Raw genomic sequence first — 22,210 nt, forward strand, 5'->3', positions numbered from 1 at the left:
GTCGTCATGTTGTTTGATGCAATGACATTTAATCCAGACGAGCAGTGATGCGTTGCAATGCACTTCTCAAATCAAACTGTTCGCATCAAACTGTCACATCAATGGGAATATGGTAGCCCAATGACAACGTGAAAAGAGACTATCACCCTCCGCAGTTCCTCAGTAAATCTGTTGATAGCCTGTACTTGTCACCTTAGCAACAAGGCAACTTTGGCAATTTACCACAAAGTGTGCAATGACGTCGTTCACCAGCTGCCACTAGACCCTTTGCAACACTTAATATTCGCCAAGACTACTGATACCGTGTAAAGGAGGTTGGTTAATATATACTCTGTCAAAAAAGAAACGCACAAGTGATAATAAAAATTCAAATTCACTTTATTGCATTTTTATGCAAATCAAACCTAGTTTCTGTCACCAGTGTTATGTTGTTGGGGGCCATTTCCTACAACATGAGGAGTGATCACAGTTCTACCTTGGCCTTCAAAATCACCCGATCTCAATCCATTTGAACATTTGTGGGACCAGTTTGGAAAAGTGTCCTACGACGTCAGTCTCAGCCTCAAACACTGCAACAACTGTCTCAAACCTTGCAGGAGGAATGGACCAGGATGCCCCAAGCATAGATTCAGAGACTGACGATGTCTATGCCTAGGAGGTGCCAAGCAGTGTTGAGTGAGTGAGTGAGTTTAGTTTTACGCCGCACTCAGCAATATTCCAGGTATATGGCGGCGAAATGTAAATAATAGAGTCTGGACCAGACAATCCAGTGACCAACAACATGAGCATCGATCTGCGCTTTTGGGAACCGATGACATGTGTCAACCAAGTCAGCGAGCCTGACCACCCGATCCCGATAGTCGCTTCTTACGACAAGCTGAGTCGCTTTTTATGGCAAGCATGGGTTGCTGAAGGCCTATCCTACCCCGGGACCTTCACGGGTCGCCAAGCAGTGTTGAATGCTCAAGGCGGTCACAACAGATAATGATTTTCACGCCATCTGTACGTCGAGTCTAACGTTTCCAGAAGCATTGTTTCATGTGTACCTTGCAACAGTGACTGTTAACATCGCCTAAGTGAAATTTGATGCTAGTACGATCATTATTTCTATTATTATTGACAAATGAAATAAAGTGTTTACATTACTGAATTTTCAGCTATGCGTTTCTTTTTTGACAGAGTTTACTAGGCGTAATTAGACAAAAAGGATTATCTCGCATGTAGCACATGTAATAGACACGTGTCTCAGATATTATAGAACTAGCAGTGCCCAAGACACACCTGGTCCATGTTCTCATGTTCCTCATCAAGATAATAAAGAAACCTACCACTCTTCTACTAGAGCTCTGCAAAGGCCTTGGAGATGATGCTGGATTACATGTGTACACACGACCGAGTTCATCTCAGGCATGCAGAATTGAGATTTTTTTTTGCGGACATGCTGGCCACTCCATCATCTCTCCAGCTTGCTGCCTAAGGATATCCGTGTCAATCAAATATATATGATTATAATCTTTACTCTGTCGCTATTCACGCCAGTTCAGTGATATCGCGTTCAACGTTCTGCCCAGTCAGATTGTGGAAAACACTACGGGTTCACAATATTAATTTCTGTAAGATATTACTAATAATATTTTCATGTAGAAATGTTTACTTAGCAGGTAACGTCTCTATGCAGATCGTGTTCTATTGCCGTGGATATCGGAATAATCTTTCTAGCTTTAATGAGACGGTAATAATAAGAAATGCATACTTAACAAAATGTCTAGATACAGACTGAAAAGTGGCTGGCAATAAAAATGACCCAAACATAGAAATGTTGAAACGGGGAAACAAAGTTTATTGTCTATGAATATAATACTCAATGTGTTTAAACTGTGATGCAAACAAATAATTTGTCAGCGTAGCTCTTTGGGTCCAGCATTTGAATATATTTGTACTCATATTGATATTCAGTGTTTCTTTCCAGTGAGATCAAAGTTCGTTTCATATCTGACCAGCATCATGGTTGCATGCTGTCATAAGAAAGTGGAAGTGGATAGTGTAGAAGTGGAAACAACTGCGATTTTGGCAGACTGAGTTTCGGTTCTACGCCTCTTAATATTCCAGCAATATCACGGCGGAGGACGTCAGAAATAGGCTTCCCACATCGTACCTATGCCTGACTCAAATGAAATCGTATTACACACATAATAAACTTGATAAACACTATAAGGTGTCCCTCGAGATGAACGTAAGGTAGTGCAAGGGAGTGAGAGTAAACCTCTCTGATTCCATGCATGTGTCATGTGACATAAACAATTGTTTAAACTCTACAACTGGATCAAAGTAAGTTATGGTCGCTTGTATTTTAGATTGTAAAGAGAATGAGATATTGGGTCAATCCTTCATTTATATCTCCTCACATGAAGTCATCTGTTCTAGATCTAAACATATTACAAGATGACCTTCGCTCTGGACAAAATGGAGTTACGCATTTGATCCGCTTGTCACGATCCGCTTTCTCATTGCGGGGACCTGAAAACGGAATATCAGTTAAATGTGTCACATTATTACAGAATGTCCTAATGAAAATAATGCATTCTATATTTGAAATATTAACAAACATGGGAACTTAGGTATCCGTTGGAAGCAACACTGCTCCTTGTGTATAGTTCATTGTTGCAACGTTCCTCTTTTCAAGACTACAGATAAGCTCAGTAGTGGCTGCCTGAAGGTTGAATGTCGTGGCTCTGTTATGGAGATGCCCTGATGGACTCGTATGGTACAGAAGGCGTCTCGATCACGTCTTCGTAGGCACTTGTCTCTGCTTTGGCCTCAACTGAAAACCACGATACACATTTTCTAAGAACACTTCATACATTGCCATTGCATACCATTCCATTCAGAACGATACAGGTAAAACCTGCAATACAGCATGCCTTCACTTCAGGTATGATTAAGCTCTGCAGTAATATAAGAAGTTCTATCCATCTACCGTTAGTATTCTCATAAACTTTCAGCTGTGTGTAATGTTGTCGTTCTGTGTCCATGTTTGACTCAGCTGGACTGTTAATGTGATCTGAAACAAATCGACACATACAAAATTAATAAAATCACCAGCATCATTGCAGATATAGGTTGGGATGATTTGTGACCAACTGACTCGATATGTTTAACCTACCCAGGGATGAATATGCTGTGTTTTCCATTTCTTCAGTTTCAGGATTTCTAGTGCTGCAAAGGTAAGTAAGGTCAAGTGGGCAACATCCTAGGGAAAGAGACACGTTACAAACGCTGATGTTTATAAATAACAGTTTACCTTGTTTCAAAGCAAATTATTTCAAAAGGTTTTATTTACATGCTTAGCCTACCTTTTTGGTGTAGCAGATCCTGGAAGAAGAGAATACATAAATCATACCTCGTAGTATGAGTATCACAACAGACATATTTGGCATTTTGGAAACGTTGCAAATGAACAATGAAATGTACAAGGGATAAAGAATGAATAAATAACACAATGCATATAAGCAGTGATTGATGAAAAACCTTTTCGTAAATGTCACTTACCTTTACAAGTTAAACTCACTATAAACTGCATTGAAATATCCCTTCTGTAATTATCTCCACATCATGACTTAATTGTACACCCAATGCTTTTGATATTCACCTTTTAAGATTTTTCCAAACCTGAACCCCTTTCGGTAGAGTACCGTTAAAACTAATCCTTCGATCAGCAAGGTGAGTAACAGAGTTCCTATTGCGGTTCCAGCTATTATACTTGTTCTGTTATACTCTTCTTTAGGTGGTTGCGTGCTACTGGGACCTGCAGTATAAATGGCCATTACATGGTATTAAAAGGATTCAGTTCTAAAGCAGTAATGCATCTTTCAACAGAAAGTGAAAAGTTTATTATGCACAGACAATTTAGCTTACAGTAAGAATGCTCAGTTACATTTTATTATATCTTAAGCTTGCTATCAGAGAAAAGATCGCACAGTTGAAGATAAGAAACAAAGAAATCTCAACCAATACTGATTTTCCATTGAAATGAAAAAAGGATCGAAACATAGCAAGTGTAAATCGCCTTGTATTTAGGAGATGTTATGGTTAAGGTAACGGTACTTACAGCTGATATTGAATGTCCGAACATCAGTGTAGTTGTATCCTCCATACCGCCACGCCCCCAAACACTCACATTGTTGACTATGCTGACTCCTACTGACGGTGAAGGAGAGAGTAGATGTCCTGGTCTGACCACTGTCACTGACCGAGGCTGACCCAGTGTCAGGACAGGACCATGTGATCGTAGGAAGAGGATTTCCTCCAGTCACCGAGCAGCTGATTGTCTGTTGTTCTCCCTCAAACATCAGAGCCGGAAACTGAGTGATGGAGGGAGGGAGAGGCGGGGGGTCTGAAACAGAAATATCAAGACCGCAACTATCAAGAAAAACACTTGAAGTACAGATGTTACTGCAGCGACAATGATGAAATCTCAAAATAATTATTGCGGTATTTCCACACCCATAGAAATCCCTTCATCTGATAGCATACACAAATTCAATGTATCCAAGAGTGATAATGTATACTTTATATACCTCTCCTATACATCTCTGTTTACATTTGTCTGCATATTCCAGAAAGTCTTTCACTGCACATCACAACAGAATGAGGATATACAAGAAATGGCAGAGAGAAAACAAACAGTGAACACTGACAAATCATCCTGTCGAGACGTTATACTTTACTTTGCAGGGAATACTGGGATTACTTGTGAATCCTCACATTTGACATCCAGTGACACAGAACCAGTCTTAGTTGTGGATGTCCGTGTGTTTCTGACCTGACATCTCACAGTGGTCTTCTCCTTATTTGGCCTGAAGGTGAGAGTCTGGTACCACCAAGTAGAAGATCCTGTCACTGGCCCGATGTGGCCACCTGTAGCTGTACCATCACTGTAGTGCCAGGTGAAGGTCACGTTGGGATAAGCAGAGGCAGTACAGGTCAAGGTTATATTTCTGTTCTCTACAGCTACAGAGTTGATTGGTTTTGTGACATCAACCTGTTCTGGACCGACTGCAATCCAGTACAATAATCTATGACAGCGGTGATATCTGGACCTCTTACTACATTAGTATTGATAGTCTGTTATGTGTATACATGCACGTTGAGATAATATAAATACCAATTGTAATGACTCTCGCAATGTATAATCAAAATATATTTGATCTTCTTAATTTATCATAGGTGGCATGTTACTCAGCTCTGTTTACTCAGTGTGGCAATCAGACAAGCATTGTATTTACTTGATGTGGCAGTTGGGTGGCTGTCATGTGAACTAAACGACTACCTAACGTACAACTCACACCACACTCCTATCCGAGCTCTGCCAGACTCCACTGGGGCGGGGTTGTGGATGTTGGTGGCCCGACAGTAGATTGTATGACCAAGGTCACCTCTGACAGGGTAGAAGGTCACCGTACTGGTGGTCTGGACAACGCCTGACTGAGATGTGTGACCAATGGATATTCTACTTGGCAACAGAACACTGTTCTTGTACCACGAGATTGTGGCAGCAGGGTAACTGGCAGAGGTCACACAAGTCAAGGCAAGGGGTTGACTTTCAGCAACTCCAACTTCCTGATTAGCAGACGTGATGTTTGTCAGTGACACACTCTTGACAGCAACTGTATTGAAAGGACATATCGAAATGGGATATCATACGTACCGGTCAGTATCGTCAGGAATACAACAAGGATGTCAACAACATGCATGACATTTCAGGACATATCGATACATGTGCTTACTGTCAGGAAAGGAATAAGTAGAGTTGACGGTAGACTGTGTGTTTGATGCCTGGCAGTAGTACAGGGAGTTCCTGCTGTTTCCTGTCAGCTGGTAGTTGATGGTGGCTGTCCAGCCAGTGTATCCCTCTACCGCTGCTGGGCTGGTGGCCACACTGGTCCCGTCTTTGTACAACGTCATGGACGGCGGTGGATTGGAGACTGCGACGCAGGTGATAGATGTAGTACTTCTAGTAAGGGTAACATTGCTCAGAGGAACTGAAATAATAACGCCACTTTATGAAGTATGCTGTGTACGTAAAATAGCTTCAAGTGATGGTATGACTGGTTAGAAAAACAGGACTAAATATATTTATGAAGTATGGTGTCAGATACAGGAGGTTTAGTGATGGCAACACTGGTCAGAGAAACAGAAAAAAAACCAGTAGCTTTGTAAATGTATCTGTGTAGGGTGGCGGTCGTTTCGAGACGGGCGATTTATGCATTATTTTGGTGGATTTACGCCGGGCTGAGGACATATGGTCATTACATATACACAAGTGCAAATAAAAGTAACTTAAACATACCACATCACATACATACTCTTGAACCAAATGTCAACATGACAGACTTACCAAAAATATTAATCTGTATCTGGTTACTGGCTCTGCTTCCAAACTGAAAGTCACACCTCCACCTGAGTTTATCCCTGCCGTACATGGCGTTCGCGATGGTGAGAGTGTAGTTGGTGGAGCTGGGGCATGAGGTGGTGTAGTCAGCTGGGAGCCGGATGGAGGTGGAACTGCAGCTACCCTGGTTTACTCTGTAAACTAAAGTCCCATTCTGCCACACCATGGCTGTATGTGAGGCTTCTCCTGTGTAACACATCAGGGTACAGCTTCCTCCTGCCTGCACAGAACCTCCACATGATGAGGTCAGATGATAGTTCTGGGCAGAAACTGAAAGTTCACAAGATGATGTTCAACTGAACTGACATACTCTTTGTGGAAAAAAGGACTTCAGAATCAGAACAACATTACATTATGTGAGATGTAACATGAGACGGGCGGTCCCTTCAATTAGTGCGATACCCGTGCATCATTTAGGATACCCGTGCCTAATCATAATGAAGTCAAACTGGTCTTGAAAGCGGTTTGGTCCACATGTAGATAATATCGTTGATGAGCAAACTAGATCAATGGTTGATGAAGGTATAGTGGAACCTAGCACATCAACTATCATTGTGTTGGTTAAGAAGGCTGATAAGAGCTAAAAATTTTGTTTGGACCTGAGAAATTTGAATGACCAGCTGCTTGACGAACGTTTTCCTTTAATGACTCCCAATGAGACACTGATGAGATTTAAACATTCAAAATATTTCAGTGTTCTTGATATGAACTCTGCTTATAACCAGATTGATTTGGATGAAACGTCTAGACCCTTAACTTAAGACGTCGTCTGGTGTCCTCCTTAACATTCCAACATACTATGCACCTTGTACTAAGTGGGTTGTCGAAAGATCATGTTTCGGTGTATCTTAACGGTGTGTGCGTCCATTCGTCCAAGGCCGATGAACATTTGTCAGTGCTACGTGAGGTGTTTGAGCGAATGACGTCAGTTGGTTTGACATTAAAACCTTCTAAGTGTCATTTCTTTATAGATACAATAGAATATCTTGTTTCTCAATTTCTGCCAGTGGAGTTGGTCTTGGTTAAAAAAAAAGGTGTTGAGGCGGTTCGGAATTATCCAGTTCCTGACACATGGGAGCAAGTTAGGTCTTTTCTTGTTTTGGTTACACACTTCGTTAGATTTATTCCCAACTTTTCCGATCGGGTGTTACCACTCTGTTTCCAGTTGAAGATTCAGAGGCATTACCTATCTGTGCCTTATCAACAGACAGACAGTGAGCTGTCATCAGACGTGCTCATTTTGGTGTGATACGTACATGGAATTTAGCAAGGATGACTGATAAGTCCATTACACAGAGACATGTTCGAGAATATGTCAGGCAGTGTTCAGCATGTATTGAGGGTCCTCATGCTGTGTCGAGGAGTCCTATTGGTGAAACTCGGACAGCTTCAGCACCTTTGCAAATCATCCACTGTGACTTTGTAGGACCACTCCCTAGATCTTCGAAAAGTTTTGAGTACGTGTCGACATGTTTGGGTGATCTGACACGTATGGTGTTTGTATTTCCCGTATGATCAGCTACCTCTGCGTCAGCAATGTATGTGCTTGAAATCTATTTTCCATCTTTGGACCGCCACTTACACTACACACTGATAATAGTTCAACTTTCACGTCCGTTACATCTGAGGATTTCATGGATCATTGGGATGTTGTGATCAGTTTTACCCCGATAGTTCGTCCTCAAGCAAATCCAGTGGAAAGGGCACACAGAACTTTGAAGTCATCTACGGTGAAAGCGGCAATCAGTGAAAAGAATTGGGACAAAGTGTTACCAGAAATCGTGTTGGCGCACAATTCGTGTCGAGACAGAACAACTGGAGTATCACCTTATTTCGCCATGCTTGGTAGATCAAGTGACGTGTGTCGTCACTACAGTAGTGTTTCTTCTGGAGGGGAGGAAGTAGCAGACGCGAGTTGTCTGTGGGAACTATGTTCAAAGAAACATATTCAAGCCAAACAAGAACGTCAAGAAGATACGTCTAATAGACATTCGAGAAGCTTTGAAATAGGTGATAACGTTGCAGTTAAAGTTCTCACTGGTCCTAAATCTCGTAAGAAACATTTTCAGACTGGTTTTGTTGTGAGTAAAATTTTTTGGTGTTTTTCTGTGCGTAAATTCTAAAACAGCTGATATGCGACGTAAACATATTTTGGTTAGTAAAGATCTTGTAATCTTAAACCCTACTGGAGGGGAGGAATGTGAGATGTAAACACGAGAAGGACGGTCCCTTTAATTAGTGCGATACCCGTGCATCACACATGACACGGTAAGCCAATCAGAGGAGATTACTGTAAGCGGGGCGTCCGAGCTACATGTGTACAACTCGTCTTGTCTTCTGTCTTGTCCAGCCGTCGTGAATAAATGTTTTGTGTGCCGGCCGGCGCCTTGATTGTTATCCCTTACAATTACTACTGAAGACACAATCTCCCCTCTCCGGTAACCCACTTATCCGACTTATTCAGAACTGTGCTACTGACGTCATCTCTTATGTCATATTGCTTCTCGATACTGGAAACACGACCTACTTATCACATTATGTGTCTTGCCGTGTCAGCACAACACCTTTGTTTATGGGTATAATCGAGGTAAATGTAGACGTGAATCGTATCTGGCTTACCTCCTTCAACTACATAACACGCTAAGCTATGGCTCACTGTTTACCCCAGCGTTAAATGTTTAATCTAAGGAAGCAAATTCTGACTCATTTGGAACTTGACAAAGCTAAATATTTCCTCCATTATCTGAAGGTCCTAAGGAATTGTCACTATCTCTTCCATTACGTTTGTAGTTATTGCACACTCTGTGTAGGCCACATTGTCTCGGTGTACATATATATCTGGAAACCTGTACTACCTGTTCACGTATACATACAATCTACTTCACGCTTCGGGTTAGGCCCCTGAATGTGTTGTACCTGAGGTGAGAGATTCGTTATGTTACCCTAAATGCAGTAACAACCATAGAAATACTAGTAAGATACGTGTACCTACCCAGTTGTTTGTGAAGAATGTCCACCGTTAGAGTCCCAACCGTGATGAAAAGATGGAGGTAGAGCATGGACATCTTGGTGGTGTGTGAAACTAAGTTTAGTTTCACATGTGATAGATACTAGCACTGGTTAAGAGTGTATACAGTTATACTTCCGGGATATGCTACCTCTGTGACTGCGTTAGTAAAATATGACGGGATGTATGGCTTGATGTGTGCCACCTAGACAGGGTATTGAGTGAAGTAGGTCGTGTATCACACACACATTTACCATATTGTGGTGTTGGGTGACAATGTACCTTTGTTGATTGTATAAATGTACACATGATATGCACAACACCTAGATATTCACTGTAGGGTACATGTCGCTCAAATCAGCAAGGTCGTGAGCCGCATATAGTGTTAGGCGACAGTGTATATGTACTCTTTCTGATTATCTGCCCTGTGTGTGTTTCGATATGTTATAATCAAGAGTTGGTGTATATTCATGCAGAATACATACAGATCTAATGTGTGACCAGGCCCCGATTTCTCGAAACAAACTTAAGTTTTTACTCAAATTTGAAATTGAATTTGACAGTTTGAAACAGCTGAAATTTTAACTCAGCTGCATTTTTAAAATGAAAATACCCCTACAACTTTAGCAAAATATTCACAAACCTGTAGACTATTTTAGTGTTTAATATCAATTTGAGTACATTCTTGGTAATATCTTTTCTTAAGTTTGAGTAAAACCTGTAACTTCAGTCAAAACTCAGACGTTTTAAGTTTGTTTCGAGAAATAGGGGCCTGAGGTGGTTTCTAAGACTCGTCTCCATACAGACTAGTAAAACGTATCAATATGCCAACCTCCAATGCTGAAGCAGTTATATATCTCGAGTTTCACAACATATCACAGCACCTTAATGAATATACAGAACACATGCATAAGCGTTTGAGTACAGCAAACAGCAAAACTATCAATCCCGTCATAATTATAGATCTGAAACATTCTTTTTTCTTTCTATTAACATATCTTGAGATAATATAATACACACGTAAACTGTAAACAAAAGTGTAAAAAAACGACATGTGACTGGTATGAATATTCGATGCTTTTCACTGCATCATAATTCAGAAAATCCGCGCGGGTTGACAAACACAAACTAACAAGTGCGTCGTGATGACTGTTTTATACTGATTCAGACTATAATGTCATTACACAGGAGCTATGCAAATATTTAGTGAAGACGTGTGAGTTGCAACATGGCCAAACATATCTGTCTGTTTCTCTGTGGGGCTGTGTCTGTGTGTCTGTATGCTCCTTTTCAGATTCCGGTCTCAGCATTTGACAGTATTTGGTCGGTGGTGTAACTTGCAGTCGGCAGAAAAACAAAGAAAGTCAGAAATATTATCGTTTATTCAAACGTGGTTTCAGCACGCCATATTCACTTATGTTTGAGAGGCACTATACATATATTATACGCATTCAATACTTCTGTCAAACGCGATTACAATATATTTGCGGCAGCACTAGTGTCGCACAAAACACTCAATATCCCCACAAGTGGAAATACATTGCTCTTCGTCACTCACATATAAATAGCTACAAGGACCTGTGTGCATCATGTCGTCAGGTATATATCAGATATATCTTATGCAATGACCAATTCACTTCGAGGGTCAAGTTATGTCACATCATAGGCAAGTCAATTCATGAAGGTCAAACAATGAAGTAACCTCATCCTTCTACCATTTCTACAAGGATCGTTTTGGGGACTAGATCAAAGTTATCTTTTGGTCATTATGTGTAGACCCACCCTGACTTTGCCACTCCATCTTAGGCAGGTGTATCCAAAGTTATTTGAAATATTTGGTTTGTTCTGATTACTGGTAGTGGCCATTTGTACGAGGGAAATATACACCAAGTTGCGATGCATAATTCACTTCTGTGTTGTGTTATTTACCTGCGTTGTTACAGACGGGGGTTTCCTTGTTGTTTGTCTGCAAGAAAACACCCTACAGTAAACAACGATTCCGATAGAAGGATCGCCTGTTGGTATATTTAAAACTTAGAGTAGTGAAATGTTTGACTACAGTCCGTTTGATTCCATTTGAGACAAAAAATCTAATAACTGCAACAAAACCAAATTTTGCACAGCCACATGAAATCGACAAACCATCTCTGATGATGAGTCTCATAATTTGGGACACCCGAATAAAACAGTTGTTTACGAACATGCTGTTGGCATGACGGAATAGTAGTTAAAATAAAATAGATAGTTAAAAACTATCTTGGAAAACTGTACCGATTCAACCTGCACGGACAGAACTGAGGGGACCGTCTCTAAACCCACACGATTGAGAAAGTCGATTCGTCTCTCTCCTTTGTCTCTCTGCGTATTCTGAAAACGCACATGGAGACAAATCATTCTTTGATCATTTCAAAATATCGGTTATGGTAGTTGCTTCACAAACTTGGTTTCCGTTAAAAAAAGTAGGCTCAGAAAGTAGATGTGCACTATGCGAAAGGTCTGATATTGTTCGCCTAATAAGCCAGTACTTACGCACAATTCGAAAGAAACGTACAGAGGGTTACGAGCATGTATATTTGGACGAAACATGGGTAAATGCTTCCCATACCACAGGGACACAATGGTTAGCTAGCTCCTCTTCAGAGTCCTGTGCCAGAAAATTACCACTTGGCAAAGGAGAGCGACTGATTGTGCTCCATGCTGGTTGCGGCACCCGTGGCGAGCCACCTCCTCGTGGTGGGTGCTGGGTAACGCTAAGTGCTCGCCAACCCCCCGTGTGGATCCGGGGGCATATTTGGTCCACCAACCTGTTGGCCGTGGGTTGCATCCCTGTGTCGGTGGAGGAAGGGATCCTGGTGGTTGAGGGTAATAGGGGCCTTGAACCATGTTCCTGTTACTCAACATACCACTTTGGCCCTGACTTCACCTAGACGGGTGGTAGAACTGGCCCGGTTCTATCAATCGGCCTGTCACGCCAAGCCCTGTGCATGGTGATTTGCATTTGTTTGCATGGTGATTTGCATTTGCACAATACATTATCAATGGGCCTTTGTTATTTTGATGTGCAGTGTAATAATATTTGATTACTTTAACTTGCCTAGAGTCCTATGCCAGAAGGCGGTGGCTCATGGGCCAATCTGGTGATATGAGACCTCTGAAATCTGTGATTCTTGGGGATTATGTCATGGGCCGAACCAGCCTGACATTTATTCTTTTAGTTTTTCATAGCTTTTCATGTCTTTATCTCTGGAGTATAACACCCCTGTATCCCTGGTGTCAGCATCTTGGAGATCCGGTGCTATTTGACGCTGTCCAAGTTGACACTCCGTGGTGGGTGGGGAGCAGGGATGTCGAATCCATTTACACTTATCATGGATCCCACTCCATCTGGTTCATTGCGAAATGAAAAGAAGCGACGTTTTGAAAATGTTGAGGATTCATCAAAAACTGTTTCTTCAAATTCTGATTCATGGGCTCGTTTCCTGGTGATTGAGGCAACTGATTCACTACCTATAAAGCTAAATCCTTTTGCGATTTCAAAGGCCATTTCTGGAATTTGTGGAGATGTTAAGAACGTCACCCCTCTCCGTAGTGGTTCCCTTCTGGTGGAATGTGCACGGAGACAGCAGTCTCTCAATCTTTTGTCCATCAAAACATTTGCAAATATTGAGGTTGCTGTGTCTGTGCACAGAACATTAAATTCATGTCGTGGAATCATTCGTGACAGAGCTCGTTGTCTGTTCGACATGTCAGAGGAAGATATTGCCACAGAACTTGTAGATCAAGGGGTAACTGCTGTAAAACGTTTCACTGTCAAGAGAGAGGGTACAGTTGTGAAAACTAATACCTATCTCTTAACGTTTGCCCGTGCATCTTTGCCACAGTCCGTAAAAGCTGGATACTTTAATATTGGAGTGGACGTGTATGTTCCCAGTCCACTCCGGTGTTATAAGTGCCAAAAATTTGGTCATGGGTCCAACTCTTGTCGTGGCTCCGTCGTGTGTCATCGCTGCGGTGACAATCATGAACATACAGACTGTGACAAGGAGTATAAATGTGCAAACGGTTCTGGCCCACATGATTCGTCATTCAAATCCTGCCCCGTTTGGCAAACAGAATCAAAAATAATGAAGCTGAAGTGCGAAAAGAATATATCATACGTTGACGCTAAAAAGTTCTTTCAAAGTGCTAATTCGACTCCATTGCCTTTGTCGTACTCTGCTACAGTAACTCGGCCTGTAATGACATCTTCTGTTGCTTGTCAAACAGATCTGACATGGGTCAAGTCAGAGAAGCCCATGACTTCTGCTCCATCCTTGCCATTGATGTCTAAGTCAACGTCTGCCTCTCAGACTTCATCTGGTTCCCAGTCGTCATCAGACTCTTAGACAAAGACTCAGCCAGACACATCACAAACGTTGACTAGGCAGTCTAACACTGGTCAATTACCCAAGAAGAAAGGAAAAAAATTCAACAAGAAACAGTTACCAAATATCCCAATTCCTTCAGAGGTTCCCTTTGAGAATCCCTTTGAACCTCTAGATATGGAGGTGTCGCCGTCCTCTCAGGACACACGAAGGAGCATAACTCACTCACATTCCCGCGGAAGATCACCAATTGAGGCACCATGACCCAACTGTCCAATATTATTCAATGGAATTGCAGAGGTCTCAAACATAATTTCAGTGAGGTTCAATTACTAACACAGGACTTTCAACCGTCAGCTGTATGTCTCCAAGAGACATATTTGAAAAATACAGATACCTTTAATCTAAGACAGTTTAGTGATTACCACTGTTTTTCTCCTCCAGGAGATAAAGCAACTGGAGGTGCTTCAATCTTGGTGCGGCAAGGTATAATACACAGTCCTGTCCATCTTAGTACTAATCTTCAAATTGTTGCTGTTCGTATCAGTCTGCATATTGCATTGACTCTGTGCAGTTTATATATTCCTCCCTCCTCTGATATTACACAGTCAGACTTAAAAAATCTGTATGACCAGCTTCCAAAGCCATGCCTCATCATGGGCGATCTGAACGGCCACAACCCGCTTTGGGGCAGTGACCATACTAATACTAAAGGTAAAATCCTTGAAGAATTTATTTCTGATAATAATCTATGTATTTTCAATGCTGATTCTGCAACATATTTACATCCTGCTACTGGCACATATTCTTCTCTGGACCTATCACTCGCTGATTCCACCATATATAATGAATTTGAATGGGCTGTACATGATGACCTGTGTGGGAGTGATCACTTCTGCACCATTCTTAAAACAGTCAGCCCTGGTGATGATCCACCTTTATCAAGACGGAACTTTGCCAAGGCTGACTGGTCATTATTTCAGACACTATGTAGTGATCACTTAAAACATGATATTTTTGCGAACAGCGAAGACCCTATACAGTTATTTGCAGATGTACTCAACAATATTGCTGACCAAACTATACCAAAGTCCTCTGCAATTCCACACATTCGTAAACCATGGTTCAATAAGGAATGTAAACAGGCCAGAAAGTGTAGGAAGAAAGCTGAAAAGTATTTCCGCCGACATCCTACTGTACATAATCTAGACAAAGTTAAAATTTTAAATGCTAAGGCTAGACGTGCTTTTAAACAAAATAAGCGTCAGTCTTGGAGAAACTATGTTTCTAAAATAAACTCACGCACACCTATGTCCAAGGTGTGGAACATGGTCCAAAGAATTAAGGGCAAAGGTTCTAAATCTACTGTACACCATCTGAAGGATGGGGAAAATCTTTTAACTAACAAAGCTGACATTGCAAACAAACTTGGTGAAACTTTAGCCAAGCATTCATCTTCATCAAATTATATCCCTGAGTTTCAAAAGTTTCAGAAAGAACAGGAAAAGAAAAAGATTAATTTTACCTCAGACAATGGTGAAGATTATAATGAATTATTTTCACTCCATGAGCTCCATACTGCCCTTCAACAGGCTCATGATACAGCAACAGGGGCTGATAATATCCACTATCAGCTCTTGAAACATTTGCCCAAATCGTCTTTGGAAACTCTGTTAAATATATTTGATACCATATGGACTACCGGTAATTTCCCAGCTTCATGGCGTAATGCCATTGTAGTCCCTATTCCCAAACCTGGCCGGGACCATACTGATCCCTCTAATTACAGACCAATCTCGTTAACGAGTTGTGTCTGTAAAACCATGGAGCGAATGGTAAATAATAGATTAACATGGTATCTTGAAACCAAAAATTTGATAACAAATATCCAGTGTGGTTTCAGGAGAAATCGTAGTACCATTGATCATTTGGTACGTTTGGAATCCTTTGTTAAAAATGCCATAGTAAGTAAACAACATGCAGTATCAATTTTCTTTGATCTCGAGGAAGCTTACGATACCACTTGGAAGCATGACATTTTGAAAGATCTACATGATTTTGGTTTAAGAGGCCGTTTGCCTCTTTTTATATCACAGTTTTTACAAGACAGGCAATTTCAAGTCCGAGTGGGTTCAACACTGTCTGATCATTATAATCAGGATCAGGGAGTCCCTCAAGGAAGCATTTTGTCTGTCACACTGTTTAGCATTAAGATCAATAGTTTATCCAAGGTTTTAAGTGATTCAATAGATGGATCGCTTTTCGTGGATGATTTTAATATTTCTTGCCGAGGTAAAAATATGCATACCATTGAACGGCAACTGCAGCTTTGTTTAAACAAAATAAATAAATGGTGTCTTGAAAACGGCTTCAAATTTTCGAAGTCCAAAACTAATTGTATACATTTTTGCAGAACATATAAGCCACATAAGGACCCAGAACTATCTCTAGACCACATTTAAAAAATTCAGAAACTAATGAATTACAGTATAAACAAGAATATAATGAATTGAAACATAAATATAGCAGTTATAAATCCTTATTTACAGATGGGTCCAAGGACGGTGGCGTAGTAGCTTGTGCCACTGTCATTGGATCCAGAACAATATCTTCTAGATTACCCGATAATAGTTCTATTTTTACAGCTGAAGATAATGCCATATTAACAGCTCTTAAACATATTCAAAGACGCCATAAACATAAACAATATATAATCTATTCCGACTCTATTTCTTGTATTAAGGCTATTAAAAGTATTTCTTGTAAACATCCACTTTTAATTGAAATTATTGAATTGTATAATGATCTTGCAACTGGCCAGTACGACATCGTCTTCTGTTGGTTACCCAGCCACGTTGGCATTTCTGGTAACGCAATGGCTGATCTTGCTGCTAAGGCAGCACTCAACAAATCTGTGACACCACTTCTTATTCCTTATTCTGACTACAGAGCTAGCATTAAAGCTTACACTCGTGATCTGATGCAGAAGAAGTGGGACACCCAAGTAGGTATAAATAAACTACATGAAATAAAACCCTACATTGGTTATACATACTTGGGTTGTCAGTCCAGATTTGAAGAAGTCATTTTGCGACGTTGTCGTATTGGCCATACAAGATACACTCATGCATACCTTTTAAAAGGTGAGGATCCTCCGTTTTGTATCCCTTGTGATGAGAGAGTCACGGTCAAGCATATCCTGCTTGACTGTGTTGAATTCTCCATCATAAGGGATAAGTATTTTACTGTAAAAACTGTTAAGGATCTTTTTAACACAGTCAGCGCTCATTTAATTATTGTTTTTTTAAAGGAAATTGATTTCTTAATTGAATTTTGAGAAATATGTTCTGTATATAAATGTATTTTAATGATTGGTAGTTTAGGTTAGGAACTAGAATTGTTAGTGGCTGTACCCTCAAAGGGGGTTGAAGTATTGTAAAATTATTGTCCTCCTGAGAGGGTACGTAAGTCCACAAACATTCGATGTAAATTTAAATCTACCAGGTTTTTAATCGTAGTATTCTTGTTGTTTTAATTTTGGTTAGAATTTTGTATACTCGCCAGCGGTTGAAGGGATGGTGTAAATCCAACTAGAATCCATGCAGGTAGCAAAGGTACTGTAAGTCCCCATGGTCCCTAGTTTGGTGATCTACCTTCAGTTGTTGGCGATCTATAGCCTGATTTTATAGCGTATTGTCCTAATGCTGATGTTGTTTTTAACTTTCCATGCTAGTTTTAATTCCATTTGTGATATTCTAGTTGTTTTACTGTCCTTCGTTGACAGGTTTTATAGCAGACATATAATTAATTTTGATATTAGATGTTCTCGTCACGATATGGCTGAGATATTGCCGATGTGACGTAAAATTTTAACTCACTCACTAACTCACTCACCATGCTGGTTGCAAGAGTCGGGGCTCCCTAGTCTTCAAGGCAAAATCTAAATACAACCGAGATTATCATACCGAAATGAACAGGATGGTCTTCTTAGAATGGGTACAAAATAAATTGGTACCAGCACTGCCCCCGAAAAATTCGATTGTGATGGATAACGCTCCATATCATGGCGTTCAAGTACCTAATACAAAGGCTCCAACATCTAACAGTAAGATGGGGGACATGATAGAATGGTTGCAAAACAAAGCAATGTCGTATCCAGAAAGAGCAACCAAACCTGTTCTGTATGACATAAAGTCAAATAAAACCACACCTGTCTTTAAGGTTGATGAGTACCTTACAGAACATGGTCATTCAGTTTTGCGAGTGCCACCCAATCATTGCGATTTAAACCCAAAAGAACTCATTTGGGGTATCATGAAATCGGATGTTGGCAGGCAAAATGTAACATTTAAATTGAAGGATGTACAGACGATTGTTCAACATCAATAGACACCATCACGCAGGAAACATGGCAAAAGTGCGTTGAGAAAGTTGAGAATGAAATAGAAAGACATTATTGGGAACACAGTGGACTGGATCATGCCACCATCAAGCCAGTCGTCATCAGGGTAGACTCTGACGACAGCGACAGCGACACCGACTCGGACAACAGCGTCTTCTGAAAGAGGCAACACTGACTCCCATTGAACACCTCAAGTGGTAGCGAGACAACGGCTTTTGAGATGGCCCAATCTTCACAACACACGCTTGATGATTACCTGGCTGTTGTACCAGCACGTGCTAGTACAAAATAGCGAAAGGTGACATTATTCGGGTGTCCCAAATTATGAGACACGTCATCAGAGTTGGTTTGTCCATTTCATGTGGCTGTGCAAATCTGGTTTTGTTGCAATTATTAGATCTTGTGTTAGTGAGCAATTCATCGGTCTCAGATGGAATCAAACGGACTGTACAGACTGTACGGACTATCACGGGCACCGGCTAATCGGTCAGTTCCCCATTAGACGGTGTCAGTGAGGGTCAGTCGGCCTAACTATATTCTCGATGTCCAGTGTTTGAAAATCTTCCATTTCATTTTGAAGGAATCATTAATTTAGAAGAAAGGTCGTAGTCATTCATTATATTCTCTGCATCTGTTGAGTAATAAAGGGCACATTTTCGTAAAAGTATGCTAAAGGTACAAGGGGCACAAACAGAAATATAACACATCATAATACTAAAATGGTTCTCCTAAAACGCCCTGACATGCGCATATTACTGATACTCCCTCAGCCTTTCATTACAGTCTTAGACCGCAAAATATGACTGCTACCATGGTACATTTTGGTATAATCGGTAGATCAGAAATAGATTGTTATTTCTCAGTTTATATCCAGTTTGCACGCAATAACCAAATTTGTGTGTTCATTGTGAAGATATATTTTCTATTTGCTTTGCGAAATATTCACTATTATATATTCGATAACGATTTCATGAGCGTATCATTTGAATTTCGAACAAAAACTGTGCAAGTGTCATAGAACTTTTTCCTCAGAAGTAATGTCAATATGACGACAGCATGACGAACGTCCTGTCTCTAAGCGAAGTAATGTTGGTTCTGCATCCGCAGCTGAAGCTCTTGACATGATGTCATTTCACAGGATCTGAAACATATAGAAACAAAGGTAACATACAAATATCACATCATCCGAACATGCCACATTTAAAGTAAACGTATTAAATCCGAAGAGAATGAAAGGCATATGCGTTCGGTTATTGTTGCTGGGACATTTAAGAAGGAGTTGATCCATAACAATGAAATGCGATTAGAATCACCAGGAGTGTTTCATGTTTTGGTTACCTTGAGAATGTGCCCCAGGGTTCTGGTATTGCGATGTCCTGATGGACTCGTAGGCCACAGGGGGTGTCTCTGTCACGCCGTCATAGGTATTTGTATTTGTCGCAGCTTCCGCTAAAGATAAGATTAATTACATAATTCATTTCTGAATACACAGCTGGCCTGGTTGTCAACTTCATGATTGTGGATAACACGACGTTTCGGAGCGTATGCTTGCTCCTTCATCAGGAGAATCCAAGAGAGTAAACAATATGATGAAACAATATGAAGCAAAATGTATCTACCTTTTATATTCTCATAAATCTTCAACTGTGTGTACTGTTGCCTTTCTGATTCTTCCTCTACGTTTGAATACTGCGCTGGAGCACTGATCTGATCTGAAAAAGAAAAAAAACAAAACAAAAAACCCCAAAACAACAACATTGTACTGATTTAGCGCTAACAAAGCCAGAGATGGTTGTAATATCAACTCGAGGGAGACATCCAATAGTCAGTACATACCTAATGATGAATATCCCCTATTGTCCATTTCCACGGGTCCAGGATGGCTGAAGTTACAAAACAGCATCTAGTCGGTTTTGCACAATTGAAATCAATTAAAATGTTATATGTTATTTTATAATATCTTTTTTTAAGTTACTTACGTATTTGTTGACTTTACCTGACCTGTGAAAATTGGGGGTAGAATAGATCTTTAGTAACCCATACTTGCCATAAAATGTGACTGTTCATGCTTTAAGAGGCGACTAGCGGGATCGGGTAGTCAGGCTGCTGCCTTGGTTGACACATGTCATGTCGCACTGTTGATCACTGGATTGTCTGGTGGAGACTCGATTATTACAGACCGCCGCCACATGACTGGAACATTGCTGAGTGCGATGTAAAACTAAACTAAACTCACTCACTCACTCACTTCCATGTGGATTACCTGTTTCGTGTAGCTCCTGGAAAACGAGAATAGTGAAATTGTCACGGACTCTGAAACACACTTTAAAAATATCAACATGTCACATGAATCAAAAACGAAATGGAGAAATAGATAGATACGTTTCTTTCCTATTACCACAGTGCAGAGACGCAACTATACCCATACATTAAATCTCATTAGTAAAGTAAATGTATTTTCATCACCATGCGAAATCTTGTCAACCTAATACAGATAGTTACATGTGGGATACCATCTACAGTCTGCAAATAGTGTACAGATAGTTACATGTGGGATACCATCTACAGCCTGCAAATAGTGTACAGATAGTTACATGTGGGATACCGTCTACAGCCTGCAAATAGTGTTCAGTCATAGAAACAGGAAAAAACAACAGGAAATGTACTATGTACCTTTTAGAATGTGTCCAACTCTGTATCCCTTTCTGTACAGCACCATTAGAACAATTCCTCCTATGACCAGTGTAAGAAGGATGCCTCCTAGTGTCGCTCCTGCTGTTACCCCTGTGCAAGTGGGTGAGGCTTCAAGCCTGTGAAGGTCTAAAAGGCAATTAAGACGCTGATGCAGACGATTGCTGCTGTCCGGTGTTGCGTTGCCCCACACAGATCTTTAGAATGTGTGACAAGCTAAAACACAACATCACAACGACGTATATAGAGTATTACACACCGTTATGCTTCATTGTTTATGAAACGGCGATGTGACGTAAACCGTCTTTTCCCCGACAATTGCATGAACAAAAGCGTATACCAGATTATTCGTAATTTCTACTGAAAACAAGGTCGCAGTGCATTAAGTATTAACTATAAAATCTGAGGTTTCCATCCCTTTATTATACCAAGGGCAAATGACAACGCTAACATCACGCCATGTGCATTATCGTAATAACACCATCTTAGTTGCATTGGGCTCCTCTCTACCTAATGATAACCACGTTTCTGACCACTCGTTGTCACGATACAATTCTTGTAAACCCCTAAGAAGAAAGCCGTTTACTCGAAATTCACTTTGAAATGCAGTCTTCTCTCTTCAGCTGCTCGTGCTACCCATTGGCAGTGCGGGATGTGGGTTGTTCGTCCTTCTTTACATGACTTATGGTCACATTTAAGATTTCCTTGTGTGTTTGCGGAGCCAATGCGGGATTCAGAGGGTTCGAACTCCCTGAACCCCCTCCTTGCAAATGTCCTGGGTAGTACCGTTACTGGCAGTGGGTTATAGGCTAAATTCCAAACATGAACACAAACTCTAAAACTATTAAGTGTCTTGTCTGGACTATACTTGTGACATTGTCAGTATTCCACCAGGCAATGCAATGCACGATAACCAAGTCAGCCATGTCAGCGAGTGTACCATTACCAGGTATACTGAACAAAAAAAGTTTAGCACCCTCTTGTCTTTAAAATGATAATCCCGTTCCAACATGTCTGCAATTCAAATCTCTTGGCATTGATGCATGAGGAAAAATCGAAATGCGCCTGTATCTTTTCAGATGCTAATGGTAATCATAAGAAACGCATCACACAGAACAAAACCATCCAGTGGTCAAAGCTTTAATGCACACACATTACGACATTCACCAGAAAGTCAAAAACGTTTAAAATTTTTCAAGCATTTAGCACGGGCCGTAGAAGAGGCATGCCTGAAAATCAGCGACACGAAGTTGGGAGACTGCAGGGTGGTGAAACCTTTCAGGAAGTAGCGCGTC

The 22,210-nt window shown here is 40.7% G+C and overlaps 1 protein-coding gene across 1 annotated transcript in view; it reads right to left on the reverse strand.

Annotated features, from left to right (window-relative positions):
* Positions 1-1,817: 1,817 nt before the first annotated feature.
* The window catches only part of LOC137287438 (hemicentin-1-like), a 55,397-nt gene continuing 35,004 nt past the window's right edge, over positions 1,818-22,210 (reverse strand). Inside the window, exons 15-25 of the mRNA XM_067819712.1 lie at positions 19,844-19,936; positions 6,398-6,721; positions 5,787-6,041; positions 5,346-5,666; positions 4,765-5,055; positions 4,109-4,393; positions 3,650-3,805; positions 3,354-3,372; positions 3,164-3,216; positions 2,978-3,061; positions 1,818-2,821 (exon numbers count right to left, since the gene is read on the reverse strand). Of these exons, the coding sequence (XP_067675813.1) occupies positions 2,736-2,821; positions 2,978-3,061; positions 3,164-3,216; positions 3,354-3,372; positions 3,650-3,805; positions 4,109-4,393; positions 4,765-5,055; positions 5,346-5,666; positions 5,787-6,041; positions 6,398-6,721; positions 19,844-19,936 (1,967 nt within the window). The 3' untranslated portion in view covers positions 1,818-2,735. The remainder of the gene's footprint in view (positions 2,822-2,977; positions 3,062-3,163; positions 3,217-3,353; positions 3,373-3,649; positions 3,806-4,108; positions 4,394-4,764; positions 5,056-5,345; positions 5,667-5,786; positions 6,042-6,397; positions 6,722-19,843; positions 19,937-22,210) is intronic.

This window comes from Haliotis asinina, chromosome 1 (assembly GCF_037392515.1).
Source record: "Haliotis asinina isolate JCU_RB_2024 chromosome 1, JCU_Hal_asi_v2, whole genome shotgun sequence".
Lineage (NCBI taxonomy): Eukaryota > Metazoa > Mollusca > Gastropoda > Lepetellida > Haliotidae > Haliotis > Haliotis asinina.